Source organism: Somniosus microcephalus, chromosome 5, assembly GCF_052327205.1.
Source record: "Somniosus microcephalus isolate GS21.2 chromosome 5, FLI_Smic_1.0, whole genome shotgun sequence".
In the NCBI taxonomy this organism is placed as follows: domain Eukaryota; kingdom Metazoa; phylum Chordata; class Chondrichthyes; order Squaliformes; family Somniosidae; genus Somniosus; species Somniosus microcephalus.
The window spans coordinates 201,554,357-201,578,523 of record NC_140991.1 but is presented as its reverse complement, the minus strand read 5'-3'; the positions used below and the strand labels follow the sequence as shown (position 1 = coordinate 201,578,523).

At 45.3% G+C, this 24,167-nt stretch overlaps 1 protein-coding gene across 3 annotated transcripts in view; it reads right to left on the bottom strand.

Annotated features, from left to right (window-relative positions):
* Positions 1–24,167, bottom strand: part of cmc1 (C-x(9)-C motif containing 1) — a 135,726-nt gene that overhangs the window by 7,222 nt on the left and 104,337 nt on the right. For all 3 annotated transcript variants that reach the window (XM_085988568.1, XM_085988569.1, XM_085988570.1), the window contains one exon: positions 20,773–20,863. In XM_085988568.1, coding sequence (XP_085844694.1) covers positions 20,773–20,863 — 91 coding nt within the window. The remainder of the gene's footprint in view (positions 1–20,772; positions 20,864–24,167) is intronic.

Sequence of the window (24,167 nt, the reverse complement as noted above, 5' to 3'; positions counted from 1 at the left end):
CCAGCACCTCCGTCCCCGGCCTCCTAACCGTACCCCCCCCGCCCCCGCGGCATTGCCGGCTGTTTCCCGAGAGCCCGGCACTTCTCCTTGGTGCTGAGCTCATTTGCCGGCACTCGCGAGCAGGGATCACGCTGTTGCAGGCACCTCCCCCTTAACAGTGGGAGGAAGGCCTGCAGTACCGCAGCGTGCCGTGCCGCAGCAGGTGGCGCTGCGGCACGTTGCGCTGCGAGTCAGTTTCAGCGCCCTAAGAGGGACGCGGAGCGCCTCGAGCCTCGCCCCGTGTCCCTCGAGCGGCACTGAAACTGAATTTCTGGCGATCGGTATCACTCCAATCGCTGCGCTAAATCCTGCGCTCAGGCAACTTTTGCGCCACTTTGGCGCCCCAACCCAATTTCTAGGCCATAGTGTTTACTATTTGCATAAAATGAATGAGTCAATAACTGAATCATTTTTGTATGCATTACAGTTTCCACATACAGTAAACTCTTTCGTATCCAGCACCTACAGGACTGGGATGGTGCCGGTTGATTAAAAATTCCGGATAATGGAGAGGTATACCTACCAAGGTACGAGACCCCCTATACAGCCACAGGTACTGGAGCCCCGGATACATGGCCACAGGTGCAGGAACCCCGGTTACACGGCCACAAGTGCTGGAGCCCCGGTAACACGGCCACAAGTGCTGGAGCCCCGGTAACACGGCCACAGGTACTGGAGCCCCGGATACACGGCCACAGGTGCAGGAGCCCCGGTTACACGGCCACAGGTACTGGAGCCCCAGTAACACGGCCACAAGTGCTGGAGCCCCGGTAACACGGCCACAAGTGCTGGAGCCCCGGTTACACGGCCACAGGTACAGGAGCCCCGGTTACACGGCCACAGGTACAGGAACCCCGGTTACACGGCCACAGGTGCAGGAACCCCGGTTACACGGCCACAGGTGCAAGAGCCCCAGTAACACGGCCACAAGTGCTGGAGCCCCGGTAACACGGCCACAAGTGCTGGAGGCTTGGTTACACGGCCACAGGTGCAGGAACCCCGGTTACACGGTCACAGGTACAGGAGCCCCGGTTACACGGCTACAAGTGCTGGAGCCCCGGTTACACGGCCACAGGTGCAGGAACCCCGGTTACACGGCCACAGGTGCAAGAGCCCCGGTTACACGGCCACAGGTGCAGGAACCCCGGTTACACGGCCACAGGTGCAGGAACCCCGGTTACACGGCCACAGTTACAGGAACCCCGGTTACACGGCCACAGGTGCAAGAGCCCCGGTTACACGGCCACAGGTGCAGGAACCCCGGTTACACGGCCACAGGTACAGGAACCCCGGTTACACGGCCACAGGAACCCCGGTTACACGGCCACAGGTGCAGGAACCCCGGTTACATGGCCACAGGTGCAAGAGCCCCGGTTACATGGCCACAGGTGCAGGAACCCCGGTTACACGGCCACAGGTGCAAGAGCCCCGGTTACACGGCCACAGGTGCAGGAACCCCGGTTACACGGCCACAGGTGCAGGAACCCCGGTTACACGGCCACAAGTGCTGGAGCCCCGGTAACACGGCCACAAGTGCTGGAGCCCCGGTAACACGGCCACAGGTACTGGAGCCCCGGATACACGGCCACAGGTGCAGGAGCCCCGGTTACACGGCCACAGGTACAGCCGCCCCGGTTACACGGCCACAGGTGCAGGAACCCCGGTTAAACGGTCACAGGTACAGGAGCCCCAGTTACACGGCCACAGGTGCAGGAACCCCGGTTACACGGCCACAGGTGCAAGAGCCCCGGTTACACGGCCACAGGTGCAGGAACCCCGGTTACACGGCCACAGGTGCAGGAACCCTGGTTACACGGCCACAGGTACAGGAACCCCGGTTACACGGCCACAGGTGCAAGAGCCCCGGTTACACGGCCACAGGTGCAGGAACCCCGGTTACACGGCCACAGGTACAGGAACCCCGGTTACATGGCCACAGGTACAGGAACCCCGGTTACACGGCCACAGGTGCAGGAACCCCGGTTACACGGCCACAAGTGCTGGAGCCCCGGTAACACGGCCACAAGTGCTGGAGCCCCGGTAACACGGCCACAGGTACTGGAGCCCCGGATACACGGCCACAGGTGCAGGAGCCCTGGTTACACGGCCACAGGTACTGGAGCCCCAGTAACACGGCCACAAGTGCTGGAGCCCCGGTAACACGGCCACAAGTGCTGGAGCCCCGGTTACACGGCCACAGGTACAGGAGCCCCGGTTACACGGCCACAGGTACAGGAACCCCGGTTACACGGCCACAGGTACAGGAACCCCGGTTACACGGCCACAGGTACAGGAACCCCGGTTACACGGCCACAGGTGCAGGAACCCCGGTTACACGGCCACAGGTGCAAGAGCCCCGGTTACACGGCCACAGGTGCAGGAACCCCGGTTACACGGCCACAGGTACAAGAGCCCCGGTTACACGGCCACAGGTGCAGGAACCCCGGTTACACGGCCACAGGTGCAGGAACCTCGGTTACATGGCCACAGGTGCAACAGCCCCGGTTACACGGCTACAGGTGCAGGAACCCCGGTTACACGGCCACAGGTGCAAGAGCCCCGGTTACACGGCCACAGGTGCAGGAACCCCGGTTACATGGCCACAGGTGCAGGAACCTCAGTTACATGACCACAGGTGCAGGAACCCCGGTTACACGGCCACAGGTGCAGGAACCCCGGTTACACGGCTACAAGTGCTGGAGCCTCGGTTACACAGCCACAGATCCAGGAGTCCCTGTTACACGGCCACAGGTACAGGAGCCGTGGTTACACGGCCACAGGTGCAGGAATCCCGGTTATACGGCCACAAGTGCTGGAGCCCCAGTTACACGGCCACAGGTACAGGGGACCCAGTTACACAACCAGAGGTGCAGGAGCCATGGTTACACGGTAAAAGGTACGAAAACCCCGGTTACACAGCCACAAATATATAGTAAAACTTACCTTTGGGTTTTTGAACCAACTCCTGAATTTTGCCGGTTATTAGAGAATTCTGGATAATTAGGTGCCGTTTAAATGAGAGTTTACTGTACTGTGTTTGAAAAGGAACTCATCTTTAACCACTAGATTAAACTGGTTAAAGAAACTATCCCCATGTAAAGTGTTAAAATTACTTGCCACTTTTTAACACCCAACTCAACATTCTCCTAATATAGAAGATATTGATATTAAGAAAATTTGATCAAACAAGGTGACAGCTGTTGCATGGAAACCAACTTTAACCTTTATTTACAGACTGATTAAATTGGTATTTTCACGGAAATAGGAGACTTGGGAAAACTGAGCAGTTTAATCGTTGCAGGGCCATAGTTTGAGCCATATTCAAAATAGTATAGCACAAGTAATGGATTAGCAAAGACGTAACAGAGAGAGTAGACAAGGGTAATGCAGTAGATGTAATTTATCTAGATTTTCAAAAGGCCTTCAATAAGGTACCACATAATAGACTAATGAATAAGGTCAGGGAATGCGGAGTCAGGGGACAAGTAGCAGAATGAATAGCTAGCTGGTTTCAAGACAGAAAGCAGAGAGTAGGGGTAAAGAGTAGCTATTCAGAGTGGCAGAAGTTGGGAAGTGGGGTCCCACAAGGATCAGTGCTGGGACCACTGTTGTTCACAATTTATATAAACGCTTTAGCCTTTGGAATCAAAAACATAATTTCTAAATTTGCGGACGACACCAAATTAAGGGGGATAGTCAATACTGAGGAGGACTGCAACAAATTACAAGAAGACATCAATAAACTTTCAGAATGGGCATATAATTGGCAAATGAAATTCAACACAGATAAATGTGAGGTATTACATTTTGATAAGAAAAATAGGGAGGTCACATATTACTTGGAAAATAAGAATCTAAATGGGGTAGAGGAGCAAAGGGATCTCGGAGTACAAATACACAAATCACTAATAGTATCGACACAGGTTAACAAAGCCATTAAAAAAGCAAACCAAACACTAGGGTTTATTTATGAGAGGGATAGAATTGAAAAATAGTGAAGTTATGGCAAACTTGTATCGAACCTTGGTTAGACCACACTTGGAGTACTGCGTACAATTCTGGTCGCCATATTATAAAAAAGATATAGAGGCACTGGAGAGGGTGCAGAGAAGATTTACAAGAATGATACCAGAAATGCGAGGGTATACCTATCAGGAAAGGATGAACAGGCTGGGTCTCTTTTCTCTTGAAATGAGAAGGCTGAGGGGTGACCTAATAGAGGTCTTTAAAATCATGAGAGGTTTTGATAGAGTGGATACAGAGAGAGTGTTTCCACTTGTGGGGAAGAGCAAAACTAGAGGTCATCAATGTAAGATAGTCACCAAGAAATCAAATAGGGAATTCAGAAGAAACTTCTTTACCCAGAGAGTGGTGAGAATGTGGAACTCGCTACCACAGGGAGTAGTTGAAGCGAATAGTATAGATGCATTTAAGGTGCGATTAGATAAGCATGTGAGGGAGAAGGGAATAGTTAGATGAGGAAAGACGGGAGGAGGCTCGAGTGAAGCAAAAACGCCGGCATGGACTGGTTGGGCCGAATAGCCTGTTTCTGTGCCGTATATCCTATGTGATCCTACGTAATATGACGGCTTAATTTAAAAAATGAAATGTGAGTATGGGGTGTTTTTCCTGATTTTTTTTTACTTTTTGAATTGAAGCGAAGACCCCTGACTAAATAAAGGAAAACAATCCCTCACAAGACTACAAAGTCGCAACATTTTTCTGCTTTATTAATTTTTTGCTCTTTCTCCCCTCTTCTGCTGAGACTAGAGAAGCTGGTGTTGTTCTCCTTGGACAGAGAAGGCTAAGAGGAGATTTGATAGAGGTGTTTAAAATCATAAAGGGTTTAGATAGAGTAAATAAAGAGAAACTGTTTCCAATGGCAGAATGGTCAATAACGACAGGGCACAGATTTAAGGTGATTGGCAAAAGAACCAGAGGCGACATGAGGAAAAACATTTTTATGCAACGAGTGGCTAGAATTTGAAATGCACTGCCTGATAGGGTGGTGAATACAGATTCAATAGTAGCCTTCAAAAGGGAATTCGATAAATACTTGAAGGAGAAAAAATTGCAGGGACATGGGTAAATGAGCGGATCTAACTGGATTGCTCTTGGAAAGAGGCGGTGCAGACTCGATGGGCCAAAATGGGCTCCTTCTGTGCTGTACTATTCTAGGATTCTTTGAGGTAATTAAAGTGCAAAAGTGTTTAAATCGCAATATTGATGTCTCTCAATTTCAAAAATTCATTCAGGGCTTGAGGCTGGGAGCGAGCAAAGCCACCCTTCAAAAGGGTTGTATGGAAATCCAGCAAGAGATTATTGTGGGGTGTATATTCGGCCACACATACACACAAGAAAAAAACCTAATTAAAAAAACTATTTCTCAAAACAAAAAGGTTGGTTCTAGATGGGAAAATGTGATTTCAATAGAATCAAAGATTTGAGCAGAATAAGAGAAAACACATACGTCTGGTTTCACACCATATCAAAGTTGCATCACACACTACGGCTTTTTTGACACTAGCAATGCTCCTTTGCTAGGCTCTGTATGCAAAGTGAGAGTTAGTCCTTTCTGATCATTTACAGACAATAGAAATTTCATACATTTTCTATTTAGTGTCTCACACCTGGTTAACCCTTTTACCAGCCTTTACTGTTCATGTAATTATAAGTGGTTACATTTCCCACATTGTTTTTTTTTAAATCGTCACATAAAATTTCTGAACTACCCAGGATTTGCAAGTTCAATATTTTTAACCTTTAGCCTGCTGAATTGAACACACAGAAATATATATTTACAGGAAACTTTGGTTTATCCGGAGGTTGTATGTCCGGAAACCTCGATCTACCGGCAGAAATCAGGAGCCGTTTTGTTAGGTTTTTTTTCTTCTCGTGGCTTTTTTTTCCAACAATCAGGCTCTGGAAAGTCTCTCTGAAGCTGTTGCTAAGCTACAGAGATGCTTCCAAGGTACGGGCCGACTGTTTAGAAGCTGTTGCTAAGCAACAGTGTTTGTTGTCAGATACGGAGATGAAAACCTCCGTATGCTTCAACATTAACACTGGTATGTCCGGCAGTTTTGATAGATCGGCAACAACTCAGTCCCGTCGGTGCCGGATATAACAAAGTTTCCTGTAGCAGGTTATACATTAATTAAATGTGTAATCTGGTCAGCAGAAATTAAACATGGAAAAATATATAAAAAATTATTGGGTAATGTAGAAAAAATCCTAATGGGGAACATTGCTGTAGAGGGAAGTACTTAGACTGTGAAGTACCCTTCCATGGAACCGTACAGCACAGAAGGAAGCCATTCAAACCATCGTGTCTGTGCTGGCTCTTTGCTACAGCAATCCAAAACTAATCCTACTTACTGACCTACTCTCTCCCCGTAGCCCTGTATCATAGAATGGTTACAGCACGGAAGAAGGCCATTCGGTCTGTCGAGCCCATGCCGGCTCTCTGCAAGAGCACCTCAGCTAGCCCCACTCCCCCGCCCTTTCCCTGTAGCCCTGCAAATGTTTTTCTTTCAGGTACTTATCCAACTCCCTTTTGAAAGCTGTGATTGAGTCCGCCTCCACCACCCTTTCAGGCAGTGCATTCCAGATCCTAACCACTCGTTGCGTAAAAAAGTTTTACCTTATGTCGCCTTTGGTTCTTTTGCCAATCACCTTAAATCTGTGTCCTCTAGTTCTCGACCCTTCTGCCAATGGGAACAGTTTCTCTCTATCTACTCTGTCCAGATAATTGCGGTTATCTTCCTGTGCTTCAAATATTTATCTAATTTTCCTTCAAAAGATGGAATGGTCTCTGTCTCAACCACTCTCTGTGGCAAAGCACACCATTCTCAAACAACACGCTCTGTAAAGAGAGTTTCACCTAACATCTGTCCTCACTCTTAATTTTAATTTGATGACCCATCACTGACTCTACAAGCAGAGGAAATAGTCTTTTCATAGTCACTCCATCAAACCCATTCATAGGCCGCGAATTTAATGGAGGTGGTGGGTTGGAGTCGGGTTGTGTGGTGGGCGGGGTCCGGTCCCGCTGCTGGTGTCAGCCGCTCCGGATTTGAAATTTTAATTTAATTGGACTATTAAGTGCCGTCGTACACGCTGGCTGGTCCAATGGCTGGGATCTGGTCTGTTAGTTGCCTCTGATGACGTCATTGCTGCTGTTGTTTTTAAGGGGCCCATGCAGCCTCAGCCTTTCATTTATCGTTTCTGCTTGTGTTTGAATGTGCCAAGGCAACAATGAGTAGTCCAAAACCGAAGGCTGCTCCACATTTTAATGATGTCTCCCTCCAAGCTCTTGTGGAGGGAGTAAGAGGGCGTAGGAACATCCTGTTCCCTCAGGATGGCCGGAGGAAGCCTCCTCAGCAAACAAAGGCAGCCTGGCTGCACATTGCTGAAGAGGTCAGCGCAAGGTCCATTTGTTCACGCATCTGGATCCAGTGCCGGAAACGGTTTAATGATCTTCTGCGATTAGCAAAAGTGAGTATCACATCACACTTACCTTCAATCTGCTTCCCTTCTCTTTTCATCACCAGCACTCTGCTCTGTAAGCCTACTCCTCCATATCCCACCTTACCCTTACTTCCCTTGCACCCTTACCCATCCACCTTTCTCTGTACTGAATCACTTCACCATCCTACTATGCACCACTCATACTCGCTCTCACTGTTATGCAATGACAACAACTAACAACGCACAGGGAGGCAGCTTCCTCTTGGCACCTCACTTTATCTTGGTCTCCCTCTAAGCTTCTATATTATGGATTCTTCACAGTCACTCCATCACTCTCGCTGAAACTCCACTTGTGTCCCTCCTTGCAGGAAAAGATAGCCCACAATAAGAGGGAGAGAGCGAAGACAGGAGGAGGGCCTCCATCCTTGGCGACATTGACAAGTGCCGAGGAGGCTGCGCACGAGATCGTGGAAGGTGGCGAGGAGCTGGAAGTGGGAGACAGAGAGACGGGTGCAGTAGACGAAGCTGGTGACAGAATAGATTTTCAACCCTCGCATTTAGATTTCATGATTGACTGCAATGGCAAATGATGTTCATAGAGATTGACTTTGGATCATCTGCACAATAGGATGTGTCTGCTACCTCCAAATCCATGCCACTGCGGAGCCCTCGGTCAGAGCCCCAGAGTCCTCACCCAACTGAGATGGCCATCGCAGCCCCTGCACCGCCGCAGGAAGAGCAGACTGTTGCAGAGCCCTCCCAGGCTCCCAAACCCAGAGGACGCCCGCCAAAAGTGTCTAAGCAGGCGCAGCATCAAAGTGAGCAAGATGCCTCTACATCTGCAGAAGCCACAGGGGAAGCGCACGTAAGAGGAAGCTAACACACAAATAGTCACAAGGGTAGTCACTTGGGTGTTTTGTTCTGCTGTATATTTGCCATTGTCATCCTTTTGTGATTTTATTAAACAAAAGTGATGGCAAACAGTTGAAGTTCTGGCCTATGTATTCCGGGAAATGCAAGTTGCACTTTAAGGGCGCAGGGCAACTTGCATTTGTAACGATGATGCTGAGAGTGATAGGAAAGCACCGTTTATTGGAGAGATGATGTATGGTGTTTAAGAAGGTCGTCCACACATTCATAGCCATATGCTAGCCACCTGTGGTTGAAACGTAAGCTTACGCGAATCTGGCATGGATGAGTGCATCCCTTGCATGACGGCTAGCTCGAGTGCTACTGCATTGGCCACATCCGACCCCACAAGGCGTACCTCCTCCTCATCCTCCTCCTTCTCCTCATCCTCCCCCTCTTCTTCTGAGGATGCTCTGCACTGAGCCACTTGTTCTTCAGAGCGCTAAGCCACGCTGCTGTGCAATGTTGTGCAGGGCATAGCAGACGACATTGATTCTGGACACCATGGCTGGTGCATATTGCAGGGCTCTACCACATCTGTCGAGGCATCGGAATCGCATTTTGAGAAAGCCGATGGTTTGCTCTGTGATGCTTCTGGTGGAAATGTGGCTCACACTGTAGCGCTCCTCAGCCTTGTTTGATGGCCTCATCGGTGTCATGAGCCACTTTTTCAGGGGATGGCCCTTGTTGCCAAGTAGCCATCTGGAAAGTTCTGTTGGCGGATTGAAGAGCTGAGGCACAGTAGACTGCCGCAGGATGAAGGAGTTATGGCAACTGCCAGGGTTGTTGGCGCAAACATGCATGATGATGTTCCAGTGGTTACACAACAGCTGGGCGTTAAGGGAGTGGAAGCCCTTGCAGTTGCCAAATACAGCTGTGTTGTGATGGGGTGCCCTAATAGCCACATGTGTGCAGTCTACAATGCCCTGCACCCTTGGGAAGCCTGCCATATTAGTAAAGCCAACCACACATGAAGTTATACTTGCTTCATCCATGGAGAAGTGGATGTAATTGTGCGCCTTTGCAAAGAGGGCATCGGTAGCCTGTGTGATGCAGGTGTATGAAGCAGACTGGGAGATGCCGCTGATGTCTGCAGATGATCCCTGGAAGGAGCCCGAAGCAAAGAAGTTGAGTGCAGCGGTGACTTTGACAGCCACTGGTAAGGATAGTCCACATGCTCCTCTGGGCTTCAGGTGTTGGTGCAGCATTGCACAGATGTCAGCGACTACGTCTTGCGGAAGTTTCAGCCTCCTTTGGCACTGCTGCTCACTCATGTTGAGGAAGCTCATCCTCTGCCTGTAAAGGGAGGTTGTTGGGGGTTTCTCCTGCGGTGAGGTGCAGGCCTGTGCTAACGCCCTCTGCCCTGTGCATCATCAGGTGGCTGAGGAGAAGGTTGACACTCCTGCTGATGTGCCTGGTTGCGCTGCTGCCGCAGCTGCTCTTCCTCCGATTCTGAGGACCAGGATGAGAGGATATAAATGGTTCCCATACCGCTGGTATATATCTCAGTCGAGGAATGGAGGTTGTGTGCGCTCAACAAAGTGACCAGAGGGTATACCAAGGAGGTCACACATCAGATGGATTTCAGCCTCAACACTCACAAGATTAGGAGAGCTGCAAAATGTCTCCCAAACCTCAAAGCACTAAGTTGTGGCATGTGAAAGAATGAGAGATTGCAGGACCGCTTTTAAGCTGCTCAAGCAGCTGGCAACAATTCAGGTCCTTGCTCAACCCGGCTCGATTCACCTGGCGTGTTTTTATGAAGGTGGGCAGCACAGTGAAAAACCTCCAAAATCAGATCAGGTCTTTAAAATAGGATTATCCAGGCAGTTAACAAGCTGTTAACTGTCTTAACTGTCTCTCCCGCCGTTTGGTGTCGGGTCAATTCGGGAGTGGCTGACCTGACACTTGCCAAAGTTTTTATGATTATCGCAACAGACCCATCTTCAAACACGTCTTCTGAGGTCAATTAAATTTGTGGTCATAGTTTTAAAAACCTATACTAAATCTCTTCTTAAACTTTCCAGTAGAAATAGTCTCAGCATTCTCATTTAGTTCTGGGGAAGCTAAAATTGTCTCCTTAGCATGTATGAAAAACATTGGGCCAGATTTTGGAGTCAACGGTGAATGAACGCGCTCACCGTTTATTATGCTTACACTTGCCCACATTACACTGCAATTTGCAGTTATCAGACAGTCAAAATAGTGTGGCACCCTCTGCAGGGGATTTGGGACCCCTGTGAACAGGGCAAGCAACGGCGTGGCTCTGCAACCAATCAGATTGAAGAATCCTTACTGCGGCACAGAATCTAAACCAAGAAGTGCAAGTTAGAATATTTAATTCAATGTAAAATCATGTCCAGAAAGGGATTAAGAGATTTAAAAAAAACAACGGAAAAGTAAAAAAATGTACATTTAAAAAAAAATCTCCAACAAAAATTAAAATCAGAAGGAATGAGACTTCACACTTGTAAAAGTTAATTTTCAGTGCCACAGAGGTTGTTTGGCAGTAATTAACACTTATCACGCCGTTAAAAAATCACTTACACTTGAATGGACAAGCCCTAACTTTTTCTGGCGTGTATAGTCTCTAGTAGGTAAGTACTGCAACTTCATGCCCTTCATGTGTTTCAATGCCGAGTCGAGATACTGTTATAGCGTAGCTTGTGGAGGAGCAGGGCAACTGGGACAGCAACTTCCTGATTTCTGCGTTTAACTGCACATGTGTGGACGCCGGAAGATGCTGTCGATTTACTCCTTAATAACGGTGAACACTGATAGCCTCACCGTTATTCTTACCGCAAAATCCGGGTCAATTTGTTTGCCCTCCTCACTGCTAGTCTGTACTATTATATCAGATATCACAGCTGAAAGAAACTCCTCAGCTGACTAATGTAATGAATCCCTCAGTGAGCGGTTCTCACAGCTGTAGTGGGTATGTGCACACATCCAGATCCTGGGAGCCAATTCTGGTGCTGTTAGCAATTTAAAAAATCAGTTCTAGCTAAGATTGCCTTTCCCTAAGTCAGAGTCCTCTGTATGAGGAAAATTCCCTCACTCTACAGCCATGTCTTCTTTTCCTAATTAAATACAGGAGGATTACTATCTTCATTCTTCAGAATTCTGATTAGCAATATTTCAATGACAAGTGTTAGCCACTATTAGAAATATAACATCTGGGTAGTTACAGTAGATTCCTAACTAGGTTTGCAGAGTTTGAATCCCAGTGATGATCATCATCTATCTCAGTAAGGTTAGCTAGGACAGCAAGGGGAGACACAAGCCCCTTCTCACACTGGTGAGGCTCACCTCTTAGGGAATTAACCGATTACTCTATAGAAATCTTGGATTAGGGTGGGAAAAGGAGCAAAGGAGAAGTACACCCTCAATGTTACATTTCTTATTCTCGATATAAAGTGAAATTATTCCTCAATTTCTTTTCCAATTGATGTTAGTACAAAGACTGATAATAATTAAATTCATCTCTCATTAGGACTGGGTGTGTCACTGGATCAGAACAGTCTCTTTACTCCTGGGACCTGGATTTGAATCCACTAAAACCTTGATAGCATCATAGATAGACTATCATCCAAATTAAGGTTTTTAGTCGACAGCACGAGTGGCCAAAATTCAGCAGTTATTCTCACTAAGAGATTGCATAAGACTGGAGTATGGTATGGAAATTATATTGTGGTGGAACAGGAAATGTAGAAATGCACAGAATTGGAAAAGACCAATGGAGTGCATCACTGCTTAGAAGAACCAACTTACTTTTAATGCAATTTTCTGTTTCTAAAAAAAAGTCATATCTACCATCTACTTTTGATCTATACAACAGATGAGCTGCTACTCGAAAATAAATACAACACACAAAATAGATGACTTTAGCCTGCTCAGTAAAAAATGTAACTAGATCCAATTCATAAGGAAACAAGTGGAACACGTTGTTCATATTAGCAAAGGATCAGATTTCTCTTAGCATGTAATCTCAGTTTGCTGCTACACACGTTAAATCTGAAGATCCAGACTAGCCCTGGTATCAATGAGCACACCTCCCCCCCCCGCCCCCAAGGCTGATCTGTATGCTCCCCAGTAAAAACTGGCACGGGGCAGAGCTTTCAACTTCGGCGGGGCGTAAAACTAGCAATATGGATTGGCTGCCTGTACACCATGCCTGATATTAAGTACAACACGCAAACGGGCCATTCAGCCCAACCAGTCTCTTTTGCTGTTCATCCTCCACACAACTAGCAGTTCTAAACCCATGTGCCCATCTTGTTCCCATATCTCTTTATTTCCCCTTTCTTTCACCATCTATCTAACCTATTCTTAAATGTTGACATGGTCTTTGCCTCAATCACCAACTCAGATAGTGTATTTCAGAGCCTAACATCCCCATGTAAAAAGAGTTTCTCCTACTCTCTGTCCTAAATCTATTACATTTTACATCCCCTCGTTCTAGACCCCCTCAATCACTGGAACAGTTTTTTTCCATTTACTTTGTCTCATCATAATTTTAAACATCGCTATCAAATCACCCCATAATCTCATTTGTTCTAATTTTGTCCCCAATTTTTCCAAGTTTTTTGTTGTATTTTAATTTCCTTATATCAGGCAACACCCTAGTAATTTTGCACTGTATTCTCTCTAAAGCCTTAACACCATCCTACAGTGTGAAACCCAAAACTTCACAGAGTACTCCAACCCTTACTAAGATTTTATATAGATTTACTATTACATCTCAACTTTTGTATTCTATACCTCTTGCCATAAAACTCAGTATTTCATTTGGAAAATCGTGCAGGATATATAATAGGTGGCTGATCTGATACGGTCAGTTTTACACCCACAAAGTTGAAAGTTTTGCCCTTGGATTACGCCTTCCCACTACTGTTTCCAATCTATTGGGAAGGGGAGGAAACCTTTTTACATGCATAGAATTAAAAAAGTAGTACTGTTTGGAGCTGTTCATTAGCAGTTTTTTTTTTACAAGGCCCGGTCTACAGAATTTGGCTCAAATCAAAATGTCAAACCAAGATTACAGCACAAAGACTTAACAAAAATATGACATAAATCAGTTATAAGTATTGTCGTAATTAAGGGAAGAGATGTCAATAATATGGAATGGAAACTTTTCTGCTGTTGAGCTGTCCTTATCAGCATTAAGCATTCTTAGGTAACAACTTAGGCCAGCTATGGAATAATGAACAGAACAAAGCTGACTTTGCTCTGTCCCGAAAATGTGTCTTTACTCCTACTTCAACAATACATCCCAGAATACAATATTCAGTTTTCAATTTCCCATCCTAGCTATCATACGGGTTTTCAAATGAGTTTGCCAATTTTGTACCAATTTTTAGCCAGTTCTGTGCTATGTGGGGTACAAAACTGGCAACTGGATTGAGATTAACCAAACTCAATTCACTTAGGTCCCACACAGCTTGCAAAGAGAGGAGACTCTGACATGGGTTTTAGCCTAGGCCAGTCTGAGATCAAAGTCCTCAAATCTTTTTCTTAAATTAAACTTTCAACAGTTTACATTCATGGTTATATTTTATGAAGCCATTTTACATTTTTATTACACTATGTTTAATGTTAGACTACATTGATGCATGAAGATTTCTTGGTATGGCTGTCCTTGCACTGGGAGCAATGAAGGTTTATGGGTTACGGCAATTTGTTTGATCTTGACCTCTGGAGCTCAGTTGCATCAGGGAACAGAGGGACGTCCTACCAAATAGTCATTGTCTCTCCCTTTCTATGGCCGGAATTTTACCGGCGCTCAGAGTGTGGGTTTGGAGGCAGGTCCACTGTCAAAATCACAAAGATTGACAGCGGGTCAGTATCCCGCTGTAAACCCACCTCCTTGTCAGTTTCCCAAGTGTTGGGTCTGTCATCCCTGAACAGACCCGACACCAAGCGACGGGTCAGCAAATTTAGATACTTAAAAGCTTGTTAAAAGGTAGTTAAGAACCATTTTCCCATGTACATACCATTTTACCAGGTTTTTAACGAGGATCCCGGAGAGCAGGTATCACATCAGGTAAGTATGTCGTGTTCTCAATGACTCTCCATTGCTGTGAATAGATGACAGCTGCAAAAGTGGTATAAAACCTACCATTTCACAGCTGTTCACTTCCCAATCTTAGAAGCTGGAGCCTTCAGGATTTGGAACCCACTTTTGAGCTGTATGCAGTTTGGAAGTATTTGGAGTAAACTCTCTATCCACTGTCACCACAGACAGATCACTTCTGTCATCTCAACTTCAGTTGCCATCTATTCCAGCAGCATCGGTGCCCTTGAAAAAATCTCTCCTTGGTCCTCAGAATCCCACCACGATCAGCCCCAACACCAACATCATCAGGCACACCAACATCACCAACAACACCACCAACCTTCTCTGCAATCACCTGATGCTGCACAGGATACAGGGCATCAGCACCTGACCACATTGCTGCCCGAGACGCCAGCAATGGCATCACCATGGCCAGATTTACTTGACGCTGTACACCCTAGCTGCCACATGGCGTGCCAGGTTGGCACCACCCCACACCAACATCACAAAGCATCCCTACAATGCCCAAGCCATTCCTTTCACACTTATCACTATTGCAACTCACTGAGCCACTTCCAAAGGTGCACACAAATCTGTCCAAGAATGCAAAGTGTTTAAAATAAAGATTTCAATGTTTGACAGCACATTAACAGAAACTTCACATGAACATTGGCTAAACCACCCAAGTGCCTATCCTTGTGTGTTCTTAGTTGGTATGCTTGCAGTAGGATGAAGGTGAGTGTGAGGGGTGGCTAGTGAGATGGGGAAGTGATAATGCAGCTAGAGAGGGATGGGTGGAGGTGCAAGGTAAGTTGGTGTGAGTAAGGATGTGCAGGAGTAGGGTAGGGAAGGCAGAATGATGGAGATGTTATGAGTGGCACAGCAGGATGAGGTTGAGTGTGGCTTTGCAGTAATGTTTTGTGATCTACAGAGATCATTGAAAGGTTTGCGCCACTGCAGCCTGGTCCTCCCGACGACATCCTGATTGTGCCCTCCTGTGCAATGCGCAACCAGGCCGCGTTGGTCTCCTGGGGAGGTATCTTCTGCCCATTGGAAGGGTAGAGAACCTCCCTGTGTGCTGTACCTCCCTCCAAAAGCATATGGAGGGAGTCATGAGAGAGCCTGGGTGCAGCCGTCCGCCTTTGTGCAGTGCTCGTCAGTGTTTGCAGCACCTCAATGCTGCAGAACACTGACAGCACAACTGTCAAAATAAATTTGGACATGGTCCCTTTAAGGAAACCAGCTGATGACTCGTCATCAAATGACATCATCAGACCTGCTTCCTTTTAATTGGCCGGGAACCTCGCAGGGCAGGCTTAACAAGCCCAATCAACGGAAAATTCTTCTCACACAGCGGGATGGTACCGGGAGGAGTCGCCGCCCGGCACCTACCTCGGCCGCACTTAGCCGGCGTTGGTAGGCGAAATCACGGCCTATGAGTGGCTCTCTATCCTTGGGGATGAGGGATTTAATCTAAGTGGGCTTCTAAGAATGGGTGCCACTCTCCAGTACCAGATGAAGGAAGAATATCATTTGTTCTGATCTGGATATGTCCCACATGTACTTCAGCCTTGGAGCTGCACTCCACCACAGATTAGCAACAGCTCTGCTAGCTCGAGCACTTCGCCCCAGCAAGCAACATGTTGGCTCTTCCGGAACTGCAAGATGAGTCATGGTTGTCAGGTTTCCCAGATCACTGTCTAGAATAGCTGAATCCAGAGGCATGACCAGAACATGTACAGGAGGGTGCAGCTTCTGGCCGTAGCCGCTACAAGAGTATTCTGGTATCTGGTACTTGTGTGGCATGTGTGATGCATGACCATAAGTCAAGACTCTTGCATTCTAATGCTGGTGGTGGTGTTGAGAGGTTCTGTTTCCGTGCCTCCCGCTGTTGCTCCGCAACTAACTAACCACCCAAGTTTCATTCCCAGATCCCCTTCAGGTTTGCTCTACTAATGTACAGGGCCATGATCTATCTTGTTAGGTCTGCTGGGGAATGGAGGTAGGGATCTACGAGGGTTGGCTCATGCCAGAGTCTGCAAAGTATTGCTGGGTTCTGGGGAAAAATATTGGCCAAGCTGATAAAAATCTGGTGTTTGTGCAAGATGGTCTAATTTGATCCCTTTTGCATGCAAGGCTCGGAGCCCAACTAAGGTAAGTAGTCATAGGAGTTCCCCATTAGAGAGAGGCCTGCTGGGCCCAAAGGGTTATTCGGGGAAGTGTAGACCTCTTTCCAGGCAATACTGTGGTGCTTCTGGATCCATGGCAGTCTCTTTTGAGGACATATAAAGTATAAGCTGTACAGGCAAGTTAGGAAGACCTGAATCTCTTGGATCTGGGTGCCCAGTAGTGTCTGAAGTTTGGGAGGCCGAGTAACCTTTCTTACTTTGGAAGCTGGAAGTGCTTCTGGTGTATTCTTATCAGGAAATAGAATCAGTATGGATGGAGATAAGGAATAACAAGGGGCAGAAAACACTGGTAGGAGTAGTCTATAGGCCCTCTAACAGTAGCTATACCGTTGGACAGGATATTAATCAAGAAATAGTAGGAGTTTGCAACAAAGGTAATGCAATAATCTTGGGGGACTTTACTCTTCATATAGACTGGACAAATCAAATTGGCAAAGGTAGTCTGGAGGACAAGTTCATGGAATGCATTTGAGACAGTTTCCTGGAACAATATGTCATGGAACCAACCAGGGAACAGGCTATTTTAGATCTTGTATTTTGTAATGAGACAGGGTTAATTAGCAATCTTCTAGTAAAGGATCCTCTGGGGCAGAGTGATCATAATGTGATAGAATTTCACGTTAATTTTGAGAGTGACTTGCCTAAGTCCGAAACTAGAGTCTTAAACTTAAATAAAGCCAATTACATAGGTATGAGGGGTGAGTTCGCTAAGGTAGATTGAAAACATAGATTAAAAGGTATGACAGTAGATAAGCAGAGGCTAGCATTTAAAGAAATATTTCATAATTCTCAACAAAAATACATTTCATTTAGCAACAAAAACTCCATAGGAAAAGTGATGCAAACGTGGCTAACTAAAGAAGTTAAGGATAGCATTAGATTGAAAGAAGAAGCTTATAATGTTGCAAAGAAGTAAGCATGAGGATTGGGAGAGTTTTAGAAACCAGAAAAGGCTGACCAAAAAATTGATAAAATGGGAAAAAATAGAATATGAGAGAAAACTAGCAAGAAATATAAAAGCAGATTGTAAGAGCTTCTACAAGTATGTAAAAAGGAAGAGAGTAGCAAAAGTAAACATTGGTCCCTTAGAGGCTGAGACAGGAGAAATTATTATGGGGAATAAAGAAATGGCAGAAACGTTAAACAAATATTTTGTATCTGTCTTTACAGTAGAGGACACAAAAAGCATACCAAAAATGGTGGGCAACCAAGGGTCTAATGAGGGCGAGGAATTTAACATAATTAATATAAGTAGAGAAAAAGTACTAGAGAAACTAATGGGACTAAAAGCCGACAAATCCCCTGGACCTGACGGCCTAAATCATAGGGTTCGAAAAGAGGTGGCTGAAGAGATAGTGGATGCATTGGTTTTGATCTTCCAAAATTCCCTAGATTCTAGAATGGTCCCAGCAGATTGGAAGGTCGCAAATGTAATGACGCTATTCAAGAAAGGAGGGAGAGGAAAAACAGGGCACTATAGGCCAGTTAGCCTGACATCAGTCATTGGGAAAATGCAGGAATCCATTGTTAAGGAAGTGGTATCAGGGCACTTAGAAAATCATAACATGGGTAGGCAGAGTCAACATGGTTTTATGAAAGGGAAATCGTGTTTGACAAATGTATTTTGAAGATGTAACTAGCAGGGTAGATAAAGGGGAACGAATAGATGTAGTATATTTGAATTTCCAAAAGGCATTTGATAAGGTGCCACATAAAAGGTTATTACACAAGATTAGGGCTCATGGGGTTGGGGTAATATAGTAGCATGGATAGAGGATTGGTTAATCGACAGAAAACAGAGAGTGGAGATAAATGGATCTTTTTCAGGTTGGCAGGCTGTAACTAGTGGGGTGCCACAAGGATCAGTGTTGGGGCCTCAACTATTTACAATCTATATTACTGACCTAGATGAAGGGACCGAGTGTAATGTATCCAAGTTTGCTGATGATACAAAGCTAGGTGGGACAGTAAGCTGTGAGGAGAACACAAAGGCCTAGAAATTCAGTGCCCTTAGCACCGATTTTGCGGCGCTAGAGGGCCTAGCGCTGCAATTGGCGCCGGTTCCTAAATTGCCTGGGGCCCTTCCGCGGCGGTAGACCGGTAGCGCTGCACCGGCACCGATGACGTCATCGGTGTGCGCAGCGTCCCGGTTGCCGTGGTAACCCGGCCCCAAGCCGAAATTCAGTTGCAGCCGCCTCGCCAGTGGCAGCCGCAACTAAGACTCAGGCAAACGAGTGTTGCCGGAGTCTGCGCCGGCGCTTTAAGGAGGCGCGGCGGCCGGCCGCTTTCCCGCCGGCCGCCTGCCCGCAGCTCCCTCCCCGGACTTCTCCCCCCCCCCCCACCCCCCGGAACAGATGCAAGCCCGGCACTTGTCCGAGGTGCCGGGCTCATTTTTGCAGAGATTTGCGCGGGCTGCGGCCGGGTGCAGGCAGCTCCTCCTTAACGGAAGGAGGAGGCCTGCACTTCCCGAGCCTGCCGCACCGCAGCGGGCGCCGCAGCGCCGGAATAGCGCCGCAATGCGGCGCGTTGCGCCAGTTTTCAGGCGCTAAAACCCTTCAGTAGCGCCGGCAGCCGTTTGGGTGCGGCGCTACTGAATTTTTGGCGCGCGCAAAGGGACTTAGCGCCGGCGCTAACTTCCGGCGCTAAAGCCCTGGCGCAGCGCAAACTCAATTTCTAGGCCAAAGAGTCTGCAAAGGGATATAGATAGACTGAGTGGGCAGTAAGGTGGCAGATGGAGTATAATGTAGGGAAATGTGAGGTTATTCACTTTGGTAGGAAGAATAGAAAAACAGTATATTTTTTAAATGGTGAGAAACTTTCAAATGTTGGTGTTCAAAGAGATTTGGGTGTCCTCATACAAGGAACACAGAAAGCTAGCATGCAGGTACAGCAAGCAATGAGGAAGGCAAATGGCATGTTGGCCTTTATTGCAAGGGTGTTGGAGTATAAGAGGAAGGAAGTCTTGCTACAATTGTACAGGGCCTTGGTGAGACCACACCTGGAGTGCTGTGCACAGTTTTGGTCTCCTTATCTAAGGAAGGATATACTTGCCTTGGAGGCGGTGCAACAAAGGTTCACTGGATTGATTCCTGGGATGAGAGGGTTGTCCTATGATGAGAGATTGTGTAGAATGGGCCTATACTCTCTGGAGTTTAGAAGAATGAGAGGTGATCTCATTGAAACATACAAGATTCTGAAGGGGATTGACAGGGTAGATGTTGAGAGGTTGTTTCCCCTGGCTGGAGAACTAGGGGGCATAGTCTCAGGATAAGGGGTAGGCCATTTAAGACTGAGATGAGGAGGAATTTCTTCACTCAGAGGGTTGTGAATCTTTGGAATTCTCTGCCCCAGAGGGCTGTGCATGCTGAGTCTTTGAGTATATTCAAGGCTGAGATAGATAGATTTTTGGACTCTAGGGGAATCAAGGGATATGGAGATCGGGCAGGAAAGTGGAGTTGAGGTCGATGATCAGCCATGACCTTACTGAATGACGGAGCAGGCTCGGGGGCCGTATGGCCTATTCCTGCTCTTATTTCTTATGTTTTTATGTTCTTATCCAGAAGAACTTAGAGATGCAGCTATCCACATCTTAGAATTCCTGGGCTATCAGTTCTGAAATCAAATGGCTTTTCAAGGTTCTAACTGAAGATAACAAACAGTAATTTCCAACTAAAGTTCTGTCTGCAACATTGTTTTGAAGAAAATGTATTTTAAAAAAACTGATACTTCCTGATAGTATCACTAGAACAGTGACTTCTGGAGTCATGCAGCCATTCAGCAGCATGTTTAGCGCTGGGCTGCACGCTACTATCATTTAAATTAACAAGCAGCACCAAGTTTGCATGCTGCCTGCCTTACTTTGAACGGGCGCGGGGTAGTCGCACATTGCGATCCCCATGCTCATTTGAGGGCTATCAAACTTTTAGCCCATTGCCTTGTCTGGGTTTGTTCTCCTCAGAGCGTAATGCTGAATGGGTTCAAAAAGTAACACAGACTTGGATATAAATGCTAGAAATGTAGCATATATATTGACTATGATGGTAACTCACATTGAAACAGAGCTCTTGATATACTGTTTAACATTAATCCTTCATGGCACAGTACAATACTCACTGGTCAGTTAGGCATTCTTTCAGTGCGGCATTTTCTTCTCTGCATTTTAGAACCATAAAAAAGCCACTTTTCTGGCAGCACTTGGTAAAGGCTGTAACGACAGAGACCGTTTTAGTCAGTCACAAGTTATTAGTGCATTGGTTCTCAGGAATATCACAATAGAGGCAAATTAAGATATTTTACTTGTGCTTCGCGATTTTTGTGGCTGGATTCCTTAAAGGGGTTGACTGATCAAAGGTATACAATAAATGTATTAAAATTAGGACCAAGAGAACACATGGAAACCTTCTTCGCTATCTAATCTAAACCAGAAGGCAATTAAGTCCTTATTTAGGATAATAATTAATTCAGAGAAAATATCCGTTTGGTTTAGCTATTTGACTACACAATTTAATTTCCTAAATAAAAAAAATAGGCTCACATATATTACAGCCACATTCTTCAGCCATCAGGAGCAAGCAATGTCACATTATCTGGGGACAGTGATTTCAAAGAACTTTACCAAAGCAATAAATGGCTGTCATAGTTGTCACTAGGCCTGAAAATCTCGTCATAATTGGACATAACTCAGTGCACTTCAGCACGATGCTATTATCTGTCATCTGTTAGTGCTGCAGGCTGAAGCTGTTTCACTGTAATGGAGCCAGCACATACCCAGACTGCTCATCAAAACTGAAACTACTTTATAACCTAATATTGTCATTTGGCCAAATAAGGGAGAAAGGAAGAGATAAAAGGGAAAACAAAACAAGGGAAAAGAATCAAAGGGAATCAATGCAAGAAAAATAATCTAAATGAAAAAGTAAATGGGAAACAAAGTAAGTACAATACACCCAACATTCCACTACTCAAATCCTAGTCTTTGACTGCACCTCCCAAACCCGCAATCCCTACCACCTAGGAGGTCAAGGGCAGCAAGCACATGGGATCACCACCAAGTTCCCCTCCAAGTCACAGACCATCCTGACTTAGAAGTATATCGCCGTTCCTTCATCGTCGCTGGGTAAAAATCCTGGAACTCCCTCTCTAACAGCACTGTGGGAGTACCTTCACTAGAACGACTGCAGTGGGTCAAGAAGGTGGCTCACCACCACCTTCTCAAGGGCAATTATGGATGGGCAATAAATGCTGGCCTTGCCAGTGACGCCCACATTGCATGAACGAATAAAAAAAACCCGGGCTGCTCTCAGTAAAATGAAAATACTCACTTTGGAACTGCTGTGTCGAAGGAATGATCAAAATAAATTACTGCTGGGAACTAGATATTGTAGCAGTGTTCTGTGCATCACATACGTGTTTGGAGCTTTTAGTTCTCTCTTTGACTAATCAGCTATAGTTCTCATCTTGCATGCACCAAGAAGTAAAAGACAATGATGGGACTGCTCTGATCAAATGGGTGCTACATACCTGGATTACAGACTGCTCAACCTTATCTAGTCTAAGAATTCCTCTTCAATCTTCTAATTTTATCAATTCAGCTATTTAAATAAACTCATTGTGAACTGCCTAACATTTTAAAATTCTGGAACTTATATTGTAAATTACTGTAGTAGCCATTTGAGCAAGATCTGAAAATTTGTTGGAAAATTCCTCAATCCAATAAATAAATTAATGTGTAAAAAATGGTTACTTCCATTAACACTGTATCAGCAAATCATGGAAACTAGTTGCTTTTCTTGGGTCAAATTTTGTGTGTTAAACACAGACTTTATACTTTCATTTTAAAATTCAAAGTTTACAAAGAAAGAACCATTGGTAACTTCATGGACTGACAATGTAACTTTCCCATTGAAACAGGTTACTCCAATAATTCCAACAAGCAGGTTCTGGAACTGGCTTTTTGCAATGGAAATTCTTAAAAGTGACCAAAAACAATCTTAATACTCAGGTGAGTCTCCTATTCTTGAAGGTAGGAGGAAAATTAAGAATTCTGACATGATTTAATTTAATTTTTTTTAAATGTCCTTTTTTGCACCACTAAATGCTAAACAAAAATATCCCAGTGCTTAAAAAGGGCATTAGACTTTTTAAAAAATGTTGCCTTCCCAAGTCACTTTTTAGCTCAGACTACAAGCCAACTAAAATGGAGTACAATTGGCTCCATTTTTATATAGTGTACCTCTACCATCATATGTAGAATTAAGGAATTCAAATTTACAGTTGCCGCACACAGCCAAAATATTACTTGGGCTACTTATTCCAAATGCTAATAGCCCAATTAACTATCAGTTTCCAAACATGTATATATTCTTATCATGAATGCTTGTTCTGTTCGATACAGGGCAGAAAGATGCTGAAGCATTTCAGAGTTCTATCATGTGGTAAGATAGGGGCAGCAACATATGAGCTCATTTAACGTCTTTTGCATGAAGGAACACATGTTTTTGATGGGTGGCCATTAATGAACAAGTGATCTGTCCAGCTGCTAAAATAAACAGACCCACTGTAAATAAATACTCAGCAGTTTACTAACATTCAAATGGAATAATTATTCAGTATCCTTCATACACTTGTGAATGCAGGTTTTTCATCTTTTAAAACACAATGAAAGTGATACAAGAGCATAGCTTTGCCACTGGCACATTTTCTTTACCTTTTATAATGCCCATTAGAATCAAAGTATGACAGATGACACTGGGAATGCAGAGAGTTGTTAGCAAAACCTTTTGCTAGTGACTGAAATGTACACAAACAAAGGTAAAAAAAAATAATGTTCAGGAGCACCGGATTCAGAACTTGATGCTAGATTTACTACAATTCCACCATATGATTACACTGAGCCCGGGTTTAATATAGTTTTACAACGATATATTTTGAAGACTCCATTACATCTTTGTATGTTTACATAAATGAAAGTACATAAATTCATTTTAATATTAAGTGTTCAATCAAATGCAAAAACTACATTAAGCTTTACATTTTAGGTATTTCTAATTATTATCTTGCTGGAAAAATGCATAAAGTCAATTCATGTGGTCAATTAGAAAGTCACTAGTCACAGCTCATAAGTACAGAAGTTACATAATTTGAATTATCTGTTAACTCAAATTGGGATTGTGCAAAAAAATGCCACCTGTGCTGTCTTATCAAAATTGCTTAACTTGAACTACTGAATAATTCAAATTATTTTTCAAGCAAAAAACAACTTTGAATTAACAGGAATAGATTATATAGTGTAATAACTCTACCATCATTGCTTTAGTGTATTTGTTCCCGGTATCATATTTGTGCTGCAAGTAAGTGCACTAGCATTAATTATTTTCTTATTCGTTCATGGGGTCTGGGCATCGCTGGCAAGGCCAGCATTTATTGCCCATCCCTAGTTGCCATTGAGAAGGTGGTGGTGAGCTACCTTCTTGAACCGCTGCAGTCCACATGGTGAAGGTACTCCCACA